Here is a 23630-nt window from a genome sequence, read left to right as displayed (position 1 = left end):
TACTCTCTCGAGGTTTGAGCTACCTGCTCATATTTACATCACCCAACGCCTAAGGGCCTGTAGTTAGTAGGTACTTAATAAAGCCTTAATAAAGCCTACTAATAAAGTGAATGGACAAAATGACACCTTCTTCTCAATGCCTGTCTTCAAAAGAGTTCCGTAAAAGGCATTATGCTACTAGGAATACCAGAGCTTTTCTAAAATATGGCCCATTTTAGAATAGACTTTAACCTAGTACAAGTTCATCTTAAACCTTATCAATGGGCATTTTTCACTGGAATAATGAAAAGGTCTATTGCGAGAGACCATAGTAACACAATTCTTTGCCTTTAGCATAGTCAGTCTTATAACATAGACCAGGGTGACATCATTACCAATCTTGTTATGCACTTACATTTGAAATTATATTTCAAATTTTATAACCGGAGCCAGATGTAAGAGAATACAAACACTTAAGTTTAAGAATCACCTTCACTACTTTTCAATTAAGAACAATCGCAACATATTCTCCACCTGTTTTTTTTCCCCCAGACTTTAAGCTGAGCACAACTTTTCCTGGAACTTTCCTGATGCCCAAATGCACGTGAGTTTGTGTGTGTGTGTCTGTGTGTGTGTGTCTGTGTGTGTGTGTGTACACACATACTTGTCCCTGTATGCATACTTTTGTCTTTGCTCCTGGGCTTCAAAATTTCAGTTTAAATGAACATCAAATCTCATTTCCTTCCAACTTTTGATTTTATTGAAGGAAATATTAACTCACTACTTTATAATTAAGAAAAGCTCTTTATGCCCTGCTACTTTTGTCAGCTTTTTTTTTTTTTTTTCTGGTGAAAAATTAGGGGTAAGCAATAGCAACATTTTTAAAAGAAATGAGAAACCCCCTGCTTGTCTGGGCATTGTTTTCCTATTAAGCACTTTTCCTGGTGGTAGCCCATAAGGTGATCCAGGGTACCCCTTCCAATCAACCATTTAGACATTAACGTGCTCTCTGCTTTCCTCCCAACTGCTTTGGGTCACCCGCTGAGCTCTGTGCTTGACATCACCCTGTGCTCCTTGTTATTTGTAAAAGCCTTGTCTCTAACAGAGATGGTTTGCTTCTAGGTGGACCTTGTCTCCCTCACTTTTCAATTCAACTTTTAACTTTTGTGATATTTAATTAAGGCATAGACCTTTAAAGCAGTAGTCTAAAGTGATTTTATTTTGGGGTGTTTTTTTTTTTTTTTAAAAAACCACCAAAGACTCAGAAGTAGAATTCAGTGGAATAATTGCCCCCTTTCCATTTTACATGTTGAGATGTTTACTTGTTTACATTTTGCTTTCTAGGACTTCAAAATCACTAGTTTTCATTGTCCTTTGGGAATAGGTATAGTGAGTCTTAACTAGTTAGTGGGAGAAAGGGATTGACCCAAAACCTACAGTAGTACCATATTGCTGAATTCATGCAAAACCTAAAAAGGATTGACCCAAGACCTAGTTAGGCAGATGTGACCCCAGGCAGATGTGCAATCAGTCATGGGAGCTGGGCAGTTTGTGTACATAGTCAGTGTTATCATTTACTGTGCAGCTGTGTGCCATGTCCCGTACAAGGTACTAAGGTTACAGTTGAGCAAGACCAGCAAAATGGCCTTGGCCACGTGAAGCAAAGCTGATCAACAGTCTAGAGAAGGGACAGACATAAAAGAATTGCCCAATAAATACTACGAAGGAGCACGAAGAAAGTACGTAACAGAACTGAACCCATCAGGGAGTTAAGGAAACGTTCCCATTGAAAATGACATTTAATTAATTAGATCTGAAGGAGGGGCAGACATTTACTAGGCAAATATGGAAGAAGGAAGTGTGCTCTGTGAGGTGGTGTGTGAGGAGACCCAGAGGTGAGAAAGGCTCAGCATGTGGCAAAAACGGAGTGACTGGCGTGTAGAAAGGCTAGTGGGGGGCACAGGGTGGAGATTGTTGCAAAATGGGACTGGAGAGGTTTGACAGAATCAAAAGGCTGGAGCAAGCTGAGACATCAGCCAGGCAGCCTCCGCTTCAGTTGTGAGAGGTCCAGCAGCAGAGAACCCTACACATCCAATGATACTCTGGCGACAAGGGGCAGCAGCTGTCTTACAGACTGTCCATTCAGGCATATGGCTGAAGTGTGAACCAGGCATCCTGGCAGGTTCAGAGGACCCACCAAGATAAATGGGGCAACTGAGTCACTGAGTGAGGTCCAGGCAGGAATGCAGGCCTGGAGAGAGGTACCAGGAGGGTGAGTCATCAGATTTAAGCAGTAGGGACAAAGTTGACGATGGGTCATATGGACCAGGCCATGTAGCATGGGAGCCCAGAGGGAACCTGGAATTATTCTTGGATCTGAAAAGTTATCAAGAACAGTGTGGGGGCCCAGGTATTTTGTAAAGATTTGACTCTTATCTAGATTTCCCTGGTTTGTGGGTTTTATGCACTTTGTATCTCCCTGCCTTATTATGGGCTAGTTCAAGGGCTAGACTGTGACTCTAGCTGGGAGACATTGTGCGGGGAAGAGACTGGAGGAAAAAGGGAGTGCCAAAGCCACTCTCCTATTATGTAGGGACTTCACATTGTCACTCCTCACAAGCTTTGAAAAGCATCTCTAAAATTGAACAGAGTAAAGAATTTCTCTTGAAAGCCTAAGAAGTGCATTCCTAAATCACATACCATCTTATGATGAAATCTGTTTTATACTCACCTACAACCCATTCAGTTTGTTCCTATCCCTTCATGTCTTTGTTGCTCTAAAAAGAAAGAGAAGGAGGAGATGGTAGACGGGGAGGGGGAAAGAGAAAGAACTGAAAGAAAAGAAATAGGCTTTCCAGCTTTGGGAAATTAAATGCAAACTATGATCCTGGTTGGAGATAATGTACTAAATAGAAATGATCCAGAACAGTGAGGGGTAGTTCAGCGCCACCAGGGAAGTTAATGACTATCTTAACATGTGTTAAAGATGAGCTGGATTGGGGGATTATGGCTCACCCTGAGTACTGTGGAATAAAATGAAATTCTCACAACTCACTGTTTCTGACCCTTTAATTTCTCCTCTTCTGCACCCACCCTTACCTCTCATTAAGACTTGGGTTACATACAATTATTTCCATGTATTTTCCTATTTTTCTCCCTTTGTAAATAAACCTAATCTTATTTTAATCTTACACAAACCCAATTTTGAGGATTTTCTAGAAAGTTCCACTATGTTCAATGTGGTAAAACTCATGTCCGAGATGCCTTTGACATGACCTGAGTTACAGATTGTGCTGGCACGTATTCTTGGCTCTGTGACCCCTGATATCTGGGGAAAGCCTACCGCTCAGTGGCATAGGCTCTCAATAAATATTTAGTATTCTGTAACAGACAAATGAAAGAAAGGAAAAAAAAACCCAATAATACTCTACAAGGACCACTTCTCGGTGCCACTTGTGATTCCTGGATGAGAAATGTTTTCATACTTGTTATTAATTAACCAACACTGAAGTCCCTCTACTTGCTGTCTAGTGAATTGGGAGTCTGCCTTGGTGGGAACAGAAAGTATTCTTGGCCATGTATGAGTCCTGGTGATTATTTGTTCTAATCCCTCTGGATGGTTTCTCTTGGGCCTTGGGTACTTTCCATTCATGCTCACCGGAAGTCTGCTAAAGACTCAAAAGGGACCCTCTGCAGAGCAACTGGCTCTCTCTCTGCACCGTTCTCTTCTCTGTCCTCTGCCTTATGAACTCCAGTTGCCTGGGCTCCCTTCTCATTCTCATCTCTGCCTATTCAGGGAGACCACTGGCCACTTTTCTAGGTTCTTCTTCTCCACCATGGCCTGAAGACTCTCCAGGCAATAAGCCAGGGCAGTCATAGGGCTCACCTCTGTTCTCATCTTTTAGGGATCACTGCCCTGTATTGACCTATGTCCAGTGCCTTGAATATGATTGTCTATTTATTTTTGTCTGTATGTTTTAGTTGTCAGGTGTGAAATCCAGTCTCAGTTGTTTTCTCTTAGCTGGAAACAAAATCACTCCAGAGCTATTTTAAGGTTGTTTCCAACACTCCTTTTTTGAGATCCCATACCATATACCATATGGTAATAAGCAAAAAAAAAAACAAAACAAAACAAACAAAAAAACCCAAAATTCCTCTTTTGGGTACTAAGCAGGAATAGGTTTGTCCCCTTGGGCAAAACTATGTCTTTTATCCCAGGTGAAGCAAGTTCCTCACCAGCTCAAAAATTCTCATGTTCTAGGAGCTCTGCTGTCAAGTCTCCTAAATTAGTTTCTCTCCCAGAGGCCATCACTCCCCATACTCTACTCCCCTCTGGAAGGGATATCTGGCAATGTCCACAAACCTTTTTGTTGTCAATCATTTGGGAAGGGGGTTGCTACTGTTGGCATCTCACAGCTCAAAGCCAGGGATGTAACTAAACATGTTGATTAAACAATGCTCAGGACAGCCCTGTACAACAAAAAATTATCTGACCTACAATATCAATATTGACAGGGTTCACAAACACTGTCCTAAATAATTGTGTCCTCAGAGTGAAGAATTCTTGGCTTCCCCAGAAGGGTACCATTTTTGGTGTCCTTATTGTTGTTCCCTATGTGAACTCCATTAATTCACATTATCCTAACTTTGTTGGGAGCTATGACATTTTTTTAGCAAAATTAGCCCAAAATAGTCTCTGTCAAAAGAGAAAGCTCTAGCTTCCCTAAAATAATAGACTCTAGGCTACTGAGAATGACCACAGGCTATGTCTTTGGTCCCTGGCCACTGGCAATTTTAGATTCTCATCATAGCTGGGCAGAAAGGCCCACTGAGTGAGTCATGGTGCCTATTTCTCAAGGACATTTTTTGTCCTTTGTAGCTTCCTTGCCTGGTCAGCTGGAGCCAATTTTGCAAACCTTAAAAGTCAAGTTTATTCCCATCTGACTGTGACCATGTTCCATCACCATCCACTTTCAGAATCACTAAAACAGATACTCTGTAATCAGTAATTATTTTTGTATTTGTCCTGGGTTGATTAGGAATTATAACATTTCTTATAAACAAGAGGAAATCACATGGAAAAATCAGTGGAAACATATGAGAAGGCATTGATCCCGTCATTGGACAACTCTGATTTATGATATACTTAGCTGCCTAGAAATAGGAGCCCCGTCTGAATGTATTACCAGGACACAGAGTTGTCTGTCAATATTCCCCTTTTTCCCTATGTTCCTATCTGATATGGAAATGGGCCATCTTGTATTTCTTGTCCTTGAGGTACTCTGCTGGCAACAGTTTGTCATAATACAGAGTTACATGTACATACATTTTAGTAGCTCATCCTGGTTTTCATACATTTGACCCGGTCTTTGTGTTTAGTTTCTCAAAACTGTTAGGCTGATTCATATCTTTGGAAACTTTGCTCCTGCTGTTCCCTTTAGCTTGAATTCTTCTCTTATCCTCCTACATTTATTTTAATCAGCTTAAACAACCATCTCTTCTAGGAAATCTTTCCTTAACCTTGTCTCAACTAAGGCTGGATTATTACTTTTTTGGACTCTAAGCAGGTTTCCTCTGGAGACCCCTTTCTCTATTTAAAAATTTTTTTTAATTTATATTTTACAATTGGGTGGTATGAAACTGAATTAATAATATATTTTTTTTTTCTGCCTACAAGCCCATTTGCTGGTTTTAGAAGAAATTAAAATCTTTGCATAAGCCCCTAAAAGTATTGTGGATCCTAGGTGCTGTGTCTACTGTGCCTAATGTATAAAAGATTAATGTATATTATAACTAATGTATAAGAGACCCCTGATACCATGAGTTAGAATTGATTATTCATTTGTGCTGCCATTATCCCTCTTATTTCCTTTTTTTTTTTTTTTTACCAAGAGGGAGAGTGAGAGCTTGGGTGTGTGAGTAGGAGAGGGGTATCAAGGAGGGACAGAAGGAGAGACAATCTTAAGCACACTCCACACCCAGCTTATAGCCCAATGTGGGGCTCGATCTGATAACCCTGAGATCATGACCCGAGTCAAAATCAAGAGTAGGACATTGAACAGACGTGTCACCCAGGCACCCTCTTCTTACTTCCTTTTATATTTGTACTTATATCCCATTGTTATACTTGTTCTGATGTTTGTTTTCCAGTGCCTCCTAGATAGCTGTGAGCCCCTTTAATATGGGGTATCTGACCAGTTATTGCTTCTAGTTGTACCTAATGGGATACCTGACATGAATTAGTGGCTCATGAATGAGTGAATGAATGATATGTTCTGATACTTTGAAACTTTGGGCCCCAAGAAACTCAAATTTACAACTCTGTACAAGAATCGTGGTGGTGGTTGTAGGTGACACTCCTTCAAAAGATTCTGATGACATCTGTTTCAGCGAGCATGGAATAAGATGTACTTTTCACTGTTCCTCTCACTTAAAACAACTGGAAATCTTAGATGTTATACATAAAACAGACATAAGGGGGCGCCTGGGTGGCTTAGTTAGTTAAGCGACTGCCTTTGGCTCAGGTCAGGATCCTGGATTCCTGGATTACTAGATTCCGGGATTCCTGGAACAAGATTGAGTCCCACGTCAGAATCCCTGCTCAGCAGGGAGTCTGCTTCTCCCTTTGACCCTCTACCCTCTACCCTCTACCCTCTCATGCTCTCTCTCTCTCAAGTAAATAATAAAAATCTTAAATAAATAAATAAATAATATAAATATTATATATAATAAAAATAAATATAATATATAAAATAAATATAATATATAAATAAATAATATAAATAAATAAATAAATAAAGATAAATAAATAAATATTAACAAAAAATAAAACAGACATAAGGAAACAGAGAGGTAGAAGGAAAAGGTAGACTGTCTAGGGACCTCAGCATGCAAGAAAACAACACCATAGTTCCCGGGATTTTCTTTTTGCCTCCTCTCTGACTGGATGTTGGAGAATCTGGCAATTTTGAGAACACCAGTACTCACAGACAAAGTAGACCCAAGCCAAGCTCTAGCCAAGGGGTCAAGAAAACAGCAGCCTAGAAAGACCAAAAACTTTTAGAAAAAAAGCCTTGACTCTAGCTGAATACCACAGAAAAAAATTACAGTTTCTCATCTCTATTCCTGGGCTGGTGAACGCCAAGGGCAGATCCTGTACTTCTACTTTAGGAGTCTGGGGGGCCTCTTTTTAGGGTATTTAGGCTATTAGGGTAATGTCAGAGAAGGCCAAGGGGGAGCCAGAATTTTATTTCATACTGGGCAGTATTGAGTAGTACCCCTACTTCCCAGTATCAGGGAAGAACATATGCGGAGCCTGGACTTTCATCCCTACCAGGCAGTACTGAGATAGCCCTAATTCCCCCCACTGGGGTGGTATCAGAGAAGGCTAGTGGAAAGTCAGCAATCATAAGGCCACCTTCCCACAGTGTCTGCAGAGGCCACATGGGGAGCTCTAAACAAAGAGTTACCTCTCCCCCTCCCAGGCAGGATATCAGTGGAGGCCTCCTTGAGGCCCTGAATTCCATTTCTGTCTAGCAAAGGGGCCCCTCCCCAATGAGGTGTCACAGAAGACCAAGTAAAGGACCTGGACTTCCTCCTTCACATGGCAGTAACAAGGGGACATTCCCCATACCTCCTGGAGGGATAGCAGAGGAGGTATGATAAAAACACAAGGTCTAGACAAGATCTTAAGGCTTCTAATGTAACAATCCAAGGTTTCAATCCAAAATCACTCTTCATACCAAGAACAGGGAAGATCTCAAATAAGACCAACAAACACCAATACCCACATGACATAGATGCTAGAATTAACTGACAAGAATTTTTAAGCAGTCATCATAAAAATTCTTCAAAAAACAATTATAAATATGCCAAAGCAAATGGAAAAATAATCTCAGCAAAAAAATAGATAATGTGAAGAGAAAGCAAATGGAAATTTTAGAATTAAAAAATACAACTGAAATAAAAAACTCAGTGGGTGGACATAGCTCAATGCCATAATGAAGACTGACAGAGGAAAGAATTCATGAACTTGAAGATATTATAGTAGAAAATACCTAATGTGAAAAACAGAGAAAAGAGACTGAGGGGGGAAAAATTAGTCTCAGAGACATGATGGACTAAAACAAAAGATATAATATTCATGTCATTGGAATCCCAAGAAATAAGAGAGCATGTTGAAAAGTATTCCAGGAATAAGAGCTGAAAATTTTCCCAAACTTGGGAAAACACATAAACCCAAAGATTCAAGTAGTGAGAAATCTCCAAGCAGAATAAACCAAAGGAGTCTATGCCAAGACACATTAATAGTCAAATGACAAAATACATATCTGATAAGAGATTTGTATTCAGAATATAAAAGAACCCTTGTACCTTGAAAGTAATAAGATAACAAAGCCAATCAAAAAACCTGAAAGATTTGAATAGATGCTTCACAAAAGAAGATATAAGAATAACTAATAAGCATATGAAAAGATGCTCAATATCATTTGTTATTGTGAAATGAAAACCACAATGAGATATCATCTCATAACCACAAGAGTGACTATAATAAAAGAGATGGGCAATAAAAATGTTAGGATGTGGAGAAATGGGAGTTCTCCTACGGTGCTGGTGTCAATATAAAATGACACAACCACTTTGGAAAACACTTTTGCAGTTCACTTAAACATAATTTAGTGTATGACCCAGCAATTATACTCTTGATATCTAACCATGGGAAATGAAAACATATAGCTATGTAAGACTTACACACAGATGTTTTTAGCATCATGACCCACAACATTGGACACTACCTAATATTGGATTCAACAAAAATCAGAAACAATCTACATTTCCACTATTGGGTGAAGATGCTAGAGATATACAGTGGAATACTATTAAGCAATAAAGAGGAAAAAATTACTGATACGTGTACTATGCCATGAATAAACCTCAAAAGCATTGTGCTAAGTCAAGGAATTCAGGTCAAGAAACTATATATTGTATAATTCTATTTATTTGAATCCAGAAAAGGCAAACCTATAGAGACAGAAAATCAGTTAGAGTTGACTTGCTGGAGGAGTGGTAGGGTGGTCAGGGAGTTGATGGTGAAGAAGAGGATTCTTTTTGGGGTGAGAAAAAATGCTAAAATTGTTTTATTGTGACAACTGCACAGCTTGGTAAATTAACTAAAATAACATTGAATTGTATACTTGAGATGGCTGAATTATATGTAAAGTATGCCTCAATATAGTTAATGATCATATGTGTATGTATAAAATCTCTGTATGCATGTAAAAATCTAGGTTGTATTTTGGGCCAGAAGAGTGAAGATAGAGGAGAATTTTATATGATACCTCAAAACTTGTCTTGTATTCTCCGTTTCATTGCTACTTTTTATTAATCATCTGGAGAAACCATCTAAAATACTAGGTGTCTGATGTTTTTTCTTGTTCTGGTGCCCATGCTTACTTTGAGGAGATTAAAGGTTAATTTTCTTTTCTGATGTATGGCACCATATTTAGTTGATGCAAACAGAAGGACTCTAAGTCATAAATGCTGATAAGTAAATTCTCAGATATTTGGGTTAAGTGAGGGTAAAACATAAAGGAGTGGTTGCCAGATCAACTCAATGTGTACCTCACATATGGATTCTTTTCTAATTATAAAAAAAATTAATTCTTCCTAAATCTCAAAATAAAATGGAGATAGAGATTTATTATGGGTATTATTTTATAAGTGATAATATCCAATTTTAATTGAAAAAATTAAGTTGCCTAATACTTAAATAATACAAATACTGTGATTGGTGTGGACATAATACCACACATAAATGTTAGGTTTCATCAGAAAAAGCTTTAATCAAGTGAGAAACTTGTATCTGAAAAAGAGAAGGAAATGTGAAGTTTCATTCTAGAAAAGGTAAAGAGGACTTAAAGCTAAAATTAAGTTAAAAACATCAGCTCCTGACTTTTAAGGAAAGAGCAGTTGGCCATTTACATGGTCTGGCAGTCCCTGTGTCACTCTTCACACCACAGCCGGTAACAACTACGAGGAAGGATGACATGGGAACAGAACAGACAAAAAATGATAACTATCAAGATCAGATACTGGAGACCCAGTAAGTGCTACCTTAGATAGCGAATAAAATGTGTATTGGAAAATTCTTTTCATCCGGCCTTGGAAGTTTTATAAAAGTCTAAAACCTCTACTTGGTTGTTCGGTTAATTTTTATTCTTCTTTAAAAATAACTCTTATGCAGGAATATTTTTGGTTCAAAGTCAGACAGATATTCTAACAAATACTTAAAATAATCCTCTGTTGCCTAGCTACTCCATTCTTGTAAAATGAGAGATTTTATTATGGTGTCAGTGTTTTGTGGTTGGAACACACACACACACACACACACACACACAGCTGAGGGAACTCAGCAAGAGGGATCAGTGATGTATTAATCCAAAATAGTTAATAGCTGTATAGTCAAGGGAGCAAGGGCACAGAGTAGAGTAGGCAGAGAAAGAAGCCAGGATTAGTGCCTCAATACTAAATGTCAGCTCCAAAGGCAGAGGCAAGGGCAGAAACAAACAAAATAGGCAAATTAAAGAATCAGGCACAGACCAAGGAGATCCATGCAAGATGGACAACAGATGTGTTGTAGCAGAAACTGCCTTTTGTGGCATGAGGGCAGTCTACTGGGGTAGAGCACCACGCAGTTCCAAACAATTAGAATTCTGTCCATAAAGTAGACATAGCTTTGTGCATAGGCAGCTTCCTACCTGTCCTTTAGACTCTAAGACTGTTCATGGCTAGTATCTATATTTCTTTTCCCTAGGATGATGACTACTCTGTCTAGACTGTATTATAGATCACTATTTGCATTGTTTATCCACAGCTTGTTCATCTGGAGGGCAGCTAATATTTTTATGTAAAGACCCAAGGGACTGTTAAGCATGTGGTTCTTACACCATGTTACCTATTTCTTTTGCAGCCTGGAGACAGTTGCAGAGGGTGCCATCTTGCTACATGGTGTAAGAAATGGCTGTAGGAAACAACACTCAACGAAGTTATTCCATCATCCCGTGTTTTATATTTGTCGAGGTATGTATATTTCTTGCCTTTATGGACAAATTGGAATAATAGTAGTTTTGAGGCTGAGAACTTGGGTTATGTTGTAAAGTTATTTGACAAATTTTAATAGCACAAATATTGGTAAGGAATAAATTATGCAAAGTGTTCCTCGAATTGGAAGCCATAGATCAAGAAGGTTTATCTGTGGGGTACAAAATAATTTTGTTTTATTATATCCTTTTTATTTTCAGTGGTGACTTGAATGTATTAATTATGAATGCAGCATTTCAATTAGATCAGTTTTTAAAATAAATATCATATTTCAGGACTCAACAAGCCGGTTGGTTTACAGATGATGTTAGTTGGACTTTTGCCTTGCAGCCCAAATAAAGAAAAGGAAATCTTAGAATTGACTATTTCCACTGGGCATTTTTCTTTAGTGGAGTCTTGAGAGCTTACATAATGTGCAGTTTCTTTTGGTCATGAATGATTTTGTTGAGTTGCTCCAAGTTTGTACCAACAAACAGTTCTCCAGCATCTTCTTGGTTAAACTCGTTACACCCCCTTCCCCACTGTACTTCCCTCTCTATAATGTTTGCTATAGAGGAGACAAAACATGGAAATTTTAGGAAGTCTGGAATGATCTGATGCGAAAGCAGAAAAAGCTATCTACTCCAGGTTGTCTCAAAATAAGATATCCAAGACCAGCTGTAGCATATTCTTATAGGATCTTTTTGGCTGAGTGTGGGAGGAACATGCATGTTGATGCACTTAATTAATTACCTATGTGAAAACAATCAACCCTTGAGGTAAACCACTAATTATATTGGCAAAATAGTACCTTTAGTACCTATGTGTTTAAACACTTCCTATGAATCAGTGCAACAATATTTTTATCTTCTACCTCTTGAAGTAACCTTAGCTATTTATACAGTCTGTTGGGTAACTTTGAGCATTCTGATTTTTGGCCAGATATATGTTTTGCTGATCCTTGAGTTTCGCCTTACAGAAATCCCTTGGTAGTTTAGATGAACAAATAGTATTTGATTTGTTTTTCTGGTGATATTTGTGAACCTCTTTGTACTGGAGAATTAGGTGGAAATAGGACATTAACTTGGGACAGAGATGTTAATGTAAGTCAGGATACTTAAAGACTCAAACTATGTTGAATCTGAAAGAGTAAACAAAGAACCCTTTTCTCAACAGAAACACATATTCTTCATACTCTAACTTGACCCTTTAACTTGTTACACCTAATACTCTAACTCCTTTATTCTTGCTTCTAAGGCCAAGAATAACTCCATTCAGACAATAACTATACCTTATGTATATTGTGGTCTCATATTGTTCATATTGAAAGTTTAATGAGGGAAAAGGTGTCTCACGCAGCTTATGGGGAAAGGGGAAGAAGGCTGTGGCACCATATCTGTCTTGCAATGTTAAAATCTTTTTTCTTTTGTTGTAAGAAAAATAAATTTATAAAATAAGCTGGGAGAAATTAGAAAATGGTCATCTGTCATTATCTTTATCCTCCTGGTAGCAATTTTATTTTAAATTTTCCTAAAAACCACACAAGAACCAAACCTCAAAGTAAGAGGTTGAATTTATTGCTGGAAGGTGTATCTCTGAAAAATTTCAGTCCCCTAACGAATGAACGATGAGCTGACTGGTAGAGCAAGCAGAAAGAGACATAAATCTGTCTTTCTCTGCCTTAACCTGGCACAAACATAAATATAAATCAAAAAATCTGGGAAAGGAAAGATAGTTTATTCTTTTTCTTGTTGCATTGTCGTTCTTATTCTGCATGGAAGCTTAAGGTACATCAGGTGTATAATTTATGATTCAATACTTAACAACACCTGGTACTCATCACAGGTGCACTCCCTAATATTGTACTGTCTATTAACTAACTGGAATTGAAAAAAAAACATTTTAAAAAAGTGACTTCTCTCAGAAACAAGCAGGAGAAGGAGAAGAGGAAGGAGGTAAAGCAAAGTAGATCTTAAGAGGGGAGGAGGTACATTTCAAGGTGGCTTTCATGATTTTGCTATATTTCTTATGTTAAACACAGTTGTATGGACCCCAATATTCATTGCAGCATTATTTACAATAGCCACAATATGGTAACAACCCAAGTGTCCACCCATGGATGAATGGATAGGGAAATTGTGGAGTGGACACACAATGCAGTATTATTCAGCCACTGGAATGAAATCTTGCAATATATGACAATATGGATGGAACTTAAGGACATTATGCTGAGGGAAATAAGTCTGAGAAGACAAATACTGTATGATCTCTCTTATATGTGGAATTACAAGAAAAAAAACCCACCAAGTTCATAGATAGAACAGATTAGTAGTTGGTGGGGGGGGGGGGGGCTAGGTGAAGGGCATCAAAAGGTGAAAAAAGAAAAAAATTGGGTGGGAAGGGGCAGAGGGAAAAGGAAAGAAAGAATCCTAAGTAGATTCCACACCCAGTGGGGAGCCTGAGGCCAAACTTGAACTTAGAAACCTGAGATCATGACCTGAGCTGAAATCAACAGTTGGACATTTAACTGACTGAATCACCCAGGCACCTCCAATTTTTTTTAATTTTTATTTTTATTATTTATTTGACAGATAGAGATCACAAGTAGGCATAGAGACAGGCAGAGAGAGAGGGGGGTTATCAGGCTCCCCGCTGAGCAGAGAGCCCAATGTGGGGCTTGATCCCAGGACCCTGGGATTATGACCTGAGCCCAAGGCAGAGGTTTAACCCACTGAGCCACCCAGGTGCCCCCCAATTTTTTTTAATTAAGAAAACATTTTTAAAATATTTCTTCTGAGATTGGGCAACAAAACTTTGAGTAAGATCCAGTTGGGGGTGGGGGGGGGAAACAAAAAAAAAACCCTACTATTTATCAATATTATGTCAAGTATCGTTACAGGGATATCGCAAAACTTGGTCAAGAATAACTTGGTTAAAATATCAATTTGATCAATGAATGTCTTTTCACTATTGCTTCTTAATTATAAAATAATTCAAACAGAGAAAATGTAACAAACACTCCTGCACCCACCATCAAAACCAAATCTTAAAATTTTGCCATAGATGCTTCAAGCATTTTTTTCAGGGATAATAAAATATTACAAATATGAAAGAAGTCCTCCCATCCTGGACCTAGAAGGAAATGTATCTGTGAAGTTGGAGATTTTATTGTCCTGCATGATTCTCATCCATATTTTCATATTTTTCCTATATGTCCACATATTCATAATTAATATCTTAGGGAGATTTTACATAAATGATACGGTATTGAACTTTCCTTTCACAACTTGCCTTTTCATTCAGCATTATGTTTCTGAAATTTGCCCAGATCGGCAATCCATTCCTTTTAAATTTGCATTTTATCTCATTGTGTGAATACACCTAGTGAGGGACAGTTTGCTTGGTTCTTTTTTGTTTTCTTAACGCCTGTTTTACCCTTGCAACTTCCTTTTGTGGAAAAGGTCCTTTTTTCAGTCTCCAGATCCATGTGTGCAGGAGCTTCCGTTGGACTGACACCTAGCAGTGGCATTGCTGGGGTACGATTACACTTTCCAATTGTTCGCTTCAGGATAAGAGCAATATTAGTATTTTTATATCTGTTTCCTTGAGGAAACTTTGTTAAACTCTTTGTTTTAGGATGTGTATATTCGTTTTTGTTCAGATAGTTATATCACCTGCAATTAGTAGCCGATTTGTTTCTTCTTTTCTGATGATTATGACTTTTTCTTATCTTTTTGCTTTGGGTAAGACCTCCAATGTAATGTTGGATGGAGGCAGAGGTAAAAGACATCCATGCCTCATTACAGACTTGAAAGAGACTACATCAGGTGTTCCAGCATTAAGCTATAAATATGGACTTTCATTCCTTTTCCTTTTCTTTTTTTCCTGTTCCCTGCCTTCTAGAGTAGATTACTTCATTTGTTTTCATCCCCCTTTATGTTGCAAATTACAGATTCTATTTCTTTTTTGTTTGTTTCAAGTTTTCATTTTAATTCCTGTTAGTTAACATACAGTGTAATATTAGTTTCAGGAGGAGAATGCAGTGATTCCTGACTTACTTACAAAGCCCAGTGCTCAACACAAATGCCCTTCTTTTTTTTTTTAAATTTCTTTTCAGCATAACAGTATTCATTGTTTTTGCACTACACCCAGTGCTCCATGCAATACGTGCCCTCCCTATTACCCACCACCTGGTTCCCCAACCTCCCACCCCCTGCCCCTTCAAAACCCTTCTTAATTCCTGTCACCCGTTTTTTGTTTGTTTTTTTTTTTTAAGATTTTATTTATTTATTTGACAGCAAAGATCACAAGTAGGCAGAGAGGCAGGCAGAGAGAGAGAGGAGGAAGCAGGCTGTCCGCAGAGCAGAGAGCCCGATTCGGGGCTTGATCTCCAGTAAAGGCAGAGGCTTTAACCCACTGAGCCACCCAGGCGCCCTTCCTGTCACCCGTTTAACCAATCCCCAGCCCACCTTTCCTCCAGCAACCCTCAGTTTGTTCTCTATAGTCAAGAGTCTCTCTTATGGTTTGCCTGTTATTTTTGTTTTTTTTTCCCTATATGCGTCTGTTTTGTTTCTTAAATTGCACACGTAAGTATAATCATAGGGTATTCATCTTTCTCCCACTCACTTCTATTCTTTTAAAACTTACTCTTCTTTTAAATATATAAACATAACAATAAGATTAACCAATAGCTTTTGGCTTTTCTTAAACAGCGATGATGTTAAGCCACTTTGAGATCTTGGGTGTCATTCTTGATTTTTGTATCCTCCTTATATTTTTATATTTGTATCTTCCTTATATTTTTCTCTAATGTTTCAGTCGTGGTTCCTTTGAATTTACCCACATATGCATTTTCTTTGCTCACCATCCCTCCCTTTATTCCTCTCCTTCCCTTTGGGTTTAATTTCCTCCTGGAACTTTCAGCAGGGTCTAGTGACTTGTAAGCATTTGTAATATTTATCTGAGATTGTCTTTGTATTATAATTAACCCTGCCTTCCTCCATCCTTACCTCCTCCTCTCCCTTGGTCTCTCAATATATTTTGGATTCCCTCTCCTGTCTTCCTGCTTCCTTTTCCTCCCCTTTTCTTTCTGTCATTTCAGTGACATTTCTCCCCCTTGAGGATCAACAAAAGAGGATTTCCCTCAGGGGAAAACACACTCAAATTGGTGACTGAAGTATAATTTTTTCCCTAAAAATAAAGGACATGTGCTAAGATCCCTCAAGCTTCCCCAAATCAGTACCATTGTATTTTTTTTTCCAAAATATGGAGGTATTTTGGGACTGAGATGTCCCTCTTGACAAATCTTTCCAGATACCAGTGGATTCTTCTCGAGACAGTTACATTGCATTCTCTGTAAAATCATGAATAACTCAGTCAAGTCTCTTTCAAATATATTCATGCTAACAGCAAAACTCTAAATGGAGCTTAGCTTCCTCGACAGACAATATTAAGTACCAGGAGTTTGGACATAATGAATGCAATTGTTGCTTGATATGTACAGATGTGACAGTTTTATCATTTTGATGGTTGCTTGTACTTGAGACTTTTATTGCCTGTTTTTGACAACTCATTTTTCTCAGCTGGAACCTACCAGGTGATTGTTATAAATGCCAGCCTGCAGATAAATAATCTCATGAAGTTTTGCAAAAACTTGCTGGTTCTGAGTGTCTTTCTTCTTTGGGGCCAAAAGTGAAGGCATTGCTCATTATTATTTTGGGACGATGAGCGCTGTTTCCAAGCCTCTCTTATTTTGTGTGCCTGGGACTTAACAGTGAGTCTTAGCCTTGGTCTCTGCTATTTACTTGCAGGAGCTAAGATTTAGGAGATCTGACCCCCTTGTTCCTGAGACTCAGATTGCAACAAAGATTTTGTATTCAAGTCACACCTGGGAATTGCCAAGGAGAAAGTACCAAAACCATATCCTTAGGCATAGGTAGGGTACAAAGAGAAAATAAGTTGGTATCAAAGGCAGTGGGTTTGAACCTCAGCTCTGCCATTTGCTGCTGCTATAGACTCAGACAGCTGCTTTGGTATATGTGCTGCCGAAGCGAGCACTCGGATAGCTTCTTTGGACCTCAGCTGCTTCATCTGTGAAATGAAAACAAAAGACAAAAAAAACTTCCTCTTGGGCATTCATTTGAGAAATAAATGAAGTAATGCACCTGAAAGTACTTGCCGAGTAGGAAGTGGTGAATAAATAGTAGCATAAAAATAATCAAAAGTAATAGTTCCTATCCAATATAAAAGGCATACAAAACCAACAGAGATGAAAAATAAAACTAACCGTACTCACACACAGAGACACCAAAACCCTGAGCCTTGGAGAGTTTAATATGGCAGTTTAGTCCCCAGATATGCAACATTGCTGGCCTTAAGGGGATGATGTTTTTAGAATATATATTAAGACATTATTAGATAAGGTTTCAAACAAAACAATGAAAAATCCGTTGGTCTTTTAAATTGCAATGGCAAATATAAATTATAAAGTACTTTCCTGTGCCTTTTCTTATGTAACCCCCACTTTGACTAGCGTTTGCCACACGGAGCAAAAGGACAATGCCAACATTTAGGTTTCTATTATTTTTCACAGTATCAAAATGCCAGTATTGATTTTAAAAAGAAGACACGGCTGCCATCACCCCTCATCTTTGTCCTCCCACACTCTTCCCACTGAGTGAGGTTCCTCGGTTCTTCAGCATTGAGTTTCTTCAAGTCGGATGTTTGGGGATCAAGGGCCCCATTAAAATAAACCACCATCTGAGGAAGAGAAATTAGGACTAAGAAACTAGATCTGGTCCTGAAGGACAAAAGATCAAGAGAGGAGGACCTGTGGTTCCGGGGGGAATCAGATGGTTGGACTCCAAGGGAAGGACTAGGAGTGGGCCTGGGACTCTTCAAGTCCTCTCTTTCTGAAATCATTCCCACCACATCTTCCTCCTATTTTCCTTACTGGTTCTACTCTGTCACTCACCTGCCCTTGCAAAGATAATAAAATACCCAACCTGACCCTGGGGAAAATACAAATCTCTAATATGTGTAAGAAAAGGTGTGTAGTCTCGCTGGTGATCTAAAAATGGTAATGCTACTAACTGTAAAATGCCATGGAAGGATTTTGAATAGGGCAGGAGCACAGTCAGAATGAGAGCCACTTTGCTCGTATCCACATTCTAATGAAATACATAACTCTCTGCATATATCTCAGAATCTAAGTTACCCAGATTTCATTTTTTTAAATCTGAAAATAATGGTATGACACCATTAAATACACCATATTTGACATTTGCATGGTGTTCTATTACGGAACTGAAGTACTATCAATAGGCTATCAGTATCAATAGAATAATATCGACCCTATGCAATAGGAGTAGGTCTTCACATTTTAAATTTCAAATGAAGAAACCAAGGTCCAGAGAAGTTAACAGACTTGCTCAAGGCCACACTGCCAATAGGTGTTAAAGTTGGGATTTTAATTTAACATAAATTTACCTTCTATCCCTTCCACTGCATCGATGTAGGCATAATGATTGGTCTCCTAGTCACATAGAAGAAGTGAACTTTCTACAATGGAGAACTAACCTCGTTAGTGCCATCTGATAAGTTCAGAGGCCAGAATTCCAAACACACAGTAATGTTGAAATGTGAATTTCCCATTGTACAATCTGCCATTCTTTCAGAGCTTGAAGAATACTACAGAGGGTCCCTGATTTATAGTGGTTTGGCTTAGGCAGAGTGCGAGATGATCCTATCTCACAGCACATAAAAATATAATTTATAGGAATGCTCACTTACAGGAGCAGGAAGCATAAAATAGCAGTCTGTAGGGAGAGTGGCTTGGCACTGTGCACCATATCTTTAAGATTTTGTATTCCCCTTGTGAACCCCAAAAGCACACACTTCATCTATGCTACTGAAGTAATCATGGATGTGACAGATTTTGCTGCAAGATGATTTACTATTAAAATTGTGAATGGTGAAAAAGGAAAGCCCCTACTATTAAACTTACGGGGGGATTTAAAAATTCTTGTCCATTCAAAAAGTATAACACTGCATCCACAAAAATGATATTATGAAAAATATTTAATGCCATGAAGAAACATTCAGAGTAGATAAGGAAATGGGTGAAAGGGGGATGGGTTCAAAACAGTATATAATCAGAGTCTACCTGGGCTTCTCCAGACTGTGAGTATAGATGAGAGGGACATTATCAGTAAGAACCAAAATCTCACTGTCTGGTGCTCACAGCAGATTCCAGCAGCCCCGGTCTTCCTGGGTAAACCTGGGATTACCAGCTGTGCTCATGAAGCAGGCTTCCTGCTCTTGTTACCCAGAGAACTAGAGAATTTACCTCCAGTCCAGCCAATGCGTATCCATTTCCTTAAGCAAAGGAGCCTCATAAAGGTGCCTCGCCCTGCCGTTGTTAACACTGTTCACACTGGGGAATGCCGGCCATCAGAGCCGCTGTTCTCTATACTGAGGCTGGAAAGGAGCCCTGCTCTCAAACTCACCATCTCACTTCATCACCGGAGCATTAGTGGGGTGCTCCTAGGTCTTATGTTTTGGGCTACAGCCCTTCTGTTTGCAGGACTCAGACATGAATCCATGTACTTGTGGAAGGACCAATACCTTTGCAGACATACCTGTCTCTTTGACCCTAATTGGCCTTCTGTTTTTTGCATGCAGATTAATTCAGGGAAAATATTTTTGGGGGACCATCAGCCTCAGCAACTTCTCAGACACGCCAGATATGGTAGGGTCATGGCCCTAGGCAGTGAACTTCCAGCCACATAATCTCTCCGTTCAAATCTGTAGTCCAGATGCAAAATACGATGCCCTTTTGGAGATATATGTGGGTGTCTATACAGTTGTATGGCCAGAAAACAAAGGGGTATGCATAAAAATCAGTGTTCATTTCTGGGCGTTAGGGTTAAAGGTATATTTTTTGCATGGAACCCACGTACTTTTTCCATCAGGAAAAAATTAAATAACTGCTTTTTAAGATTGTGCTAAGTTATTGATGCATGTAGTATAAAGTACAGAATATAGAAACTGATTACTACTTCTGTAATTTGAAAACCCCTTATATCCACAAAAAGTCCGAGTCCCACATCATTTCTCAGAGTGGAATTAATTGAAACAATAGTGTGAGTGGCTCTTCCTAACACTTGATTATTTTTTACAACATATACTATGTGGATTTCACGAACACCAAGCTTTAGGGGCATTATATAAATAACTATAATCATTCTTTAATTATTGGTTTTGTTTAGGAGAATATATTTGAGTACTCTGAATTTCTTCTCTCTGGCTATAGGTTGATATAAGAAATTGTTCATTATATAAAATAATGATCTTATTTTCAGTTTTAAAACTCTTCTCTATACATCTTTATGGAACTGGCTTTTTCTACTCAACAGCTCTGGCCAGAGTGTCTTCCCATGGTCCTCAAGCTCTTTTGGTGCATGTTTTATCAGTGGAGTAAATATATGCCCCATTTCCCTTCCCCCCTGCCATGCACCACCACCTAAAACATCTTTCCACACAGTTAATGATAAACATATAAACTCTTAGTGCTAAACAGGGCTTTAGATCACTTATGCAAATGTCTCTTGTTTCAGAAAAGATAACTGAGATTCAGAGAGGTTAAGTGACTTGTCTGCGATCACACAGCTGGCTATTGACTGAGTTAGCAAGCAAACCTGTAACTCCTGACCCTGTCATAATCAATAGCAAATTAGTTATTCACAGCTGAATAATCTCAAAAGCAGAAGCTATAAACATTTGGAAATAATGTTTATACAAGAACAGTTTTCCTCACACGTTCACACCTGCTCCTCACACCATGTGTTGGAAAAGGAAGATCACTCTAGTGTAAGGGTGTCTGATCGTTTTGCTCTGATCCATGGTCACTTAGAGTAACCACATTTAAAGTGATTTTCCAGAATTAGACCTGCAAAGCGCTAACCCATCCACACACTCATTATATTCTCTTTATGAACAACAGCTTATATTTGAAAAAATGGAACATAGGAAAGTAAAGTCCATCTAAAGCCGAGTAAGAGATTTTTCTCTCCGAGACAATGGTTAGCCCACATGGGATGGCTTCACTACACAGTATCTTCACAGTGTAGCCTGAGGACCACCTGCTTTGAAATGATTGGAGTGCTAGTTAAAATTCAGATTCCTGCACCCAGCAACTGATCTTAATCAGAATGGGGGAGGGAGATGAAAGATACGCATTTTTCTCAGTTTTCAGGTCATTCTTATGTACAGTCAAGTTTGAGAACTAAATAAAGCCACTTGTACCTCCACACCAATAGACCCAGCTTAGCAGATGCTGGCAGTGCCCTGCCCATTTGCCCTTGATCCATCCCAAGGGCACTAGCCTTGGGATGGTCCTGAACAAACACACAGTTTCTCTGTTGTCTGTCCTCTAGATGAGGCCATTTTCTGCCCATAGATGTATGTTATACCTAACAAGTTGGCCGTGATTGCCAAGTTACTCCCACTTACCCTTGACCCATGAAGAAGGAGTGAGGGTAGATAAACCTCCCTCAGTGGGACCATTTTGAAAGGAGTTTGATATCGTCTTTGAGAGGTCCCCATCAAGATAAAAATGCCTTGCCTGTAGTAATAACCTACCCATTAGCTTCCTCCCTTCCCTGGCTTTCCTCCCTTCCCTGGCTTTCATCTCCCCACCTCCTACCACCCCCCACCACCACTGGCTCCCTCCTCCAACTTCCTCCCCCTGCCCCCTTCCTTGTTCCCTTCCCCAATTCCTTGCCTGCTTCCTGAGTTCATTTCACAAATACTCTGCTTGCACTGACATCATTGTCTTGAGATCCAGTTTGGGGGGTGGGGGGATGCAAACTAAGGCAGAGAATATATATGAAGTAGAAAAACTTTATTCCAAATTAGAGGTTAAGACTTGAAGAATGGAGAGCTAAAAATTTTTTAAAAGAGATTTGATGAAGGTAATTCTATTAAATCTGCCCAATTAAAATGGAGTCAATTTAGGCAATTTTTTCCACATTGTCTGCTGTCATTTCTCTGTGGGTTGTTCATCCTTTTCAGAAATATAACGTGTTCAACATCCTTCCCAAAGGATGCCAATCACTTGATATTAAATCCTGCAGCTTTTCCTTGAGGAAAAAAAATCTTCAGATTTTCTGGAGATGAATATTAATTTTGTATATACACATGGAATTTAGATAACTTAGGAATTAATTTTCTTTTGATAATAGACAAAAGCTTGGTTAGCCAAGAAAAGGATGGGGCCATTTTAAACATTCATTTTCCCAGGAACTACATATTATTTCATGAAGAATTTCAACTGTATGTTACTGAAGTATAAGTTCCTCTCACCTAACAGTTGTTCAAATGCATCTTTAGCATCTCCTAAGCCAAACACTTTGAGGCTGAAATTTGGTGTCTTTCTTTTCAGCTCCAAAGGAAGACAGCATGGTATTTTTGGGAAAGGTTAGGATTTGAGGGTTTGACAAAACATCTGTGTCACCTTCAGCAAATTACTGAACATCTCCAAGTTTCAGTTTTCTCATCTACTAAAGGGTAATAATAATAATAATACCTGCTTCACTAGGTTGTTTTGAGGATTAAATAGCGTTTTTAAGGAGCCCAGCACATGGCAGGTACACCACCACTCAGTAGCTCACATAACCCAGCTAGAAGCATGCACATGACAAAGCCAGCATTTTATCAGCTCAAGAATGCCCTCAAGGTTTTTTTTTTCATATATTTTTATTTAACTTTCTCTGTTCTGTCATTTTGTTCTGTAAGTGTCTTGAGCCGAAGGAGCTTTATTTATAGAAATCTGCGTAGCCGCTGTCTCTGACCTGTGAACATTCGGCTGACTTTGGCACAGCTACTAGCTCAAGTGAAAACTCGAAAGACTGACCTGTCAACCTAACGACATACACAAAATTCAACTGTTTAATTTATTTGCTTTCTACAGAAATTAGTCTGTTTTGACAGAACTGAGTAAAAAGACAAATTGTTTTGACCTTCAAACCAAGGTGCAAGATAGCCAGTGAATCTTGTCCAACCAGTCTGGGGGTTTATGGGTCACCCCCCGGCCACGAACAAACAGGCTGGGTTATATGAACGTTTTCCTTTTGGACTGATCCTTCAAGCTTGCACTGTATGAGCAATGGCAAGTTCTCTGACACCTGTTTCCAAGTGAACTCAGGACTTCGGTTGTTTATTCGATGTGTGTAGTGTCATGACTTAGGCTGTGACCCCCTTCATGCTATAGAGAAGTCCACGCCAACTTCTCAATGGCAAATTCCACTTTTCATTGTGCAGGTATTTTATTAGTGAACAGACTTTTATTGTTGTATATGTCTAGTTTCCTCCCAAAGTACTGTCCTCTCTTGTCTTTCCTGTGGGGTTATGTACGCAGAAGTCTTACTGCCCTCTGGCTTCAACCTTTGGCAGGCGAGGATGATATCTTTTTTACGTATCTATTATAGAAAATTTATTTGTACAGAATATACGCTTATCTCAGGTTGGTTTCCTCCAGAAACAGACTCAAAGACAAAAATTGGAGTGCATGT

The 23630-nt window shown here is 38.9% G+C and overlaps 1 protein-coding gene across 1 annotated transcript in view; it reads left to right on the top strand.

The window, feature by feature from the left end:
• The window catches only part of PLPPR1 (phospholipid phosphatase related 1), a 267180-nt gene that overhangs the window by 139264 nt on the left and 104286 nt on the right, over window positions 1-23630 (top strand). The window contains exon 2 of the mRNA XM_046023129.1: window positions 10949-11058. Coding sequence (XP_045879085.1) covers window positions 10996-11058 — 63 coding nt within the window. The 5' untranslated portion in view covers window positions 10949-10995. The remainder of the gene's footprint in view (window positions 1-10948; window positions 11059-23630) is intronic.

This window comes from Meles meles, chromosome 11 (genome assembly GCF_922984935.1).
Source record: "Meles meles chromosome 11, mMelMel3.1 paternal haplotype, whole genome shotgun sequence".
NCBI lineage: Eukaryota > Metazoa > Chordata > Mammalia > Carnivora > Mustelidae > Meles > Meles meles.
The sequence above is the reverse complement of the archived record's forward strand: the minus strand, read 5'-3'. Positions and strand labels throughout refer to the sequence as shown.